The 1,877-nt window shown below is 48.3% G+C and overlaps 1 protein-coding gene across 1 annotated transcript; it reads right to left on the bottom strand.

Annotated features, from left to right (window-relative positions):
* Positions 1 to 531: 531 nt before the first annotated feature.
* On the bottom strand, positions 532 to 1,877 carry Pmar_PMAR019955 (thiolproteinase SmTP1, putative; the record flags this gene model as incomplete). Its single annotated transcript, XM_002778355.1, has 9 exons — positions 1,819 to 1,877; positions 1,660 to 1,761; positions 1,441 to 1,578; positions 1,294 to 1,387; positions 1,090 to 1,243; positions 900 to 1,038; positions 780 to 846; positions 641 to 723; positions 532 to 578 (listed from the first exon to the last, which is right to left on the bottom strand). The coding sequence occupies exons 1-9, from the start codon at positions 1,868 to 1,870 to the stop codon at positions 532 to 534; spliced, it is 876 nt and encodes a 291-aa protein (XP_002778401.1). The 5' UTR covers positions 1,871 to 1,877.

Here is a 1,877-nt window from a genome sequence, read left to right as displayed (position 1 = left end):
GAAAGTGTTAGTAATGGCGAGTGTTGGAATTTGTGCTCCACGACTACAGAACTCGATGCCATGATGACTCAATGAAATAAAGAAACTCTGCCTCCCACCATTTATCTACTTGTAGCTACTTGCTGTTAGTAACAGCTGTTACGAAATCAACTATCCGTCATGATGTACGCATCAACAAGTGAAAGAAAAAGCAACGCGTCATGGACTATTTGCGCGTGTGCGGACTATGGAGCATCAACCTCCATCAGAATTCCGGGCTGAACTGAGGATCTGAAAGTATAGACTGAAGTATCGCAAAGTTTGTTCAGTCATAAGTCTCAAATATCAGGAAAAAATCAACTTCAAAGCACAGCCGCTTGAGACCTAACGAAAGAATAAGGAGCGCGTCTGATCCACGAGGAATATCTATCGGACGCAGCACGCTTCCTCTTGTGAATGATAAGCCATCACGGGAAACTTCATGAAACTGCTGACGAGCGGCCGCTCTGAATTCCTCACTGGGCTAGGCGCAGCAGATGGCTAGTGGATCATTCAAGCTGCAATGGGATAACTCGCAGCGAGCAAAATGCCGCAGATACCTGAAAATAGCATCTGGTTACGGGAGAGGGAACTTTGAACTCCGTCGGAGATGTGGACTCACCCTTGGGTGAATCGTCAATGGCCATCTTGATGTAACCTTCGTCGCCCCATGTAGCTCCCCAGGAGTTCTTTACAAGATAGTAACTGATCAGCGCATTGATTCGTCGAGTGCGATCGCTCATGATGAGTGATGAACTCACGGCTCAGGTGCTTCCAAGTCATAGCCAACTGCGAGGACACCATGATTCAATGTCGTATTGCACGGAGCTGAAAGCGGAAAGCGTTCCACATGGGAGCATGACAGTATCATGTCACCGTACAATTCAAAACCCCTCCGCCATAGTGTTGGAAAGCTCTAGATCCCGCATCAATGGCGACACTGACTGGCCCACTCAAGGCTATCGCTGCCAGAAGGGCGGGCTTTGAAGATGTCACGTTCACATAGCGTGTGGAATGGGGCTGAGGACTGGGTGGATCGAAAGCTCAGCGGATGAACATTGCTTAACTCACCGCGATTACGGCCGTATGATTGTGTTGACAGCGAAGATGAATCGGAAAGAAGAATGGAATAAATTTTGATTTATATGGATAATCCTTCTCCGAATCGATACCGTGATCCGCCACGTATTCGAATGCGTTGGACATCCATCCACCCTGACACCCCCTGAAGTGCCGAGGAAGCGTATACAAGTAGGCTACAATAGAGGTATTTACTGATTCCTATAAGACAGGCTGCAGTCGAGTAACTGCTCCTCCGAGAGTGGCACGAGCTCCCCAGTAAGATTCTTGTGAAGAGCCTCAAGGGCACCTGTTGACAATAACCTCGAAAGTTATCAGCGCGGGCCAGCAAAAGTATCCCACCAGTAGTTGAGAAGGCCCAGCAACTTCCACAAATGCCCTGATCTTTAACACCCGTAACCCAGCCTTTGGCAACATAGTTGACAGCTGCGGGAAGCTCTTCAATGGAGCCCTCATAACTAACGGTGTTTGCTCCGTTTCCTGAAGGAAGAGTTGCGCAGTAGATGAGGATCTGATCTTCAGGATCAGTAAAAGAGGAATAGCTGCGATGATTGATGCTACCCGTGAAGCTTCTACTCTTCGGCATTGTCCCGAGTCTGGTCATTCTGAACTCGGCATTGGTGAGATGAGCGAATGGAGTCACCTTGAGCTTGTAGGGCAGACCTGCAGATGGTACTCTTACGTCAACTTGAATAGGTATCCTCAACCAGATGACCCCACCTTTGGCATTCTCCTCTTCTATGTAGCGGAGGTTATCTGCAAAAATCTTCATACGGGAA

This window comes from Perkinsus marinus, assembly GCF_000006405.1.
Source record: "Perkinsus marinus ATCC 50983 genomic scaffold scf_1104296949818, whole genome shotgun sequence".
Taxonomy (NCBI): Eukaryota; Perkinsozoa; order Perkinsida; family Perkinsidae; genus Perkinsus; species Perkinsus marinus.
The sequence above is the reverse complement of the archived record's forward strand: the minus strand, read 5'-3'. Positions and strand labels throughout refer to the sequence as shown.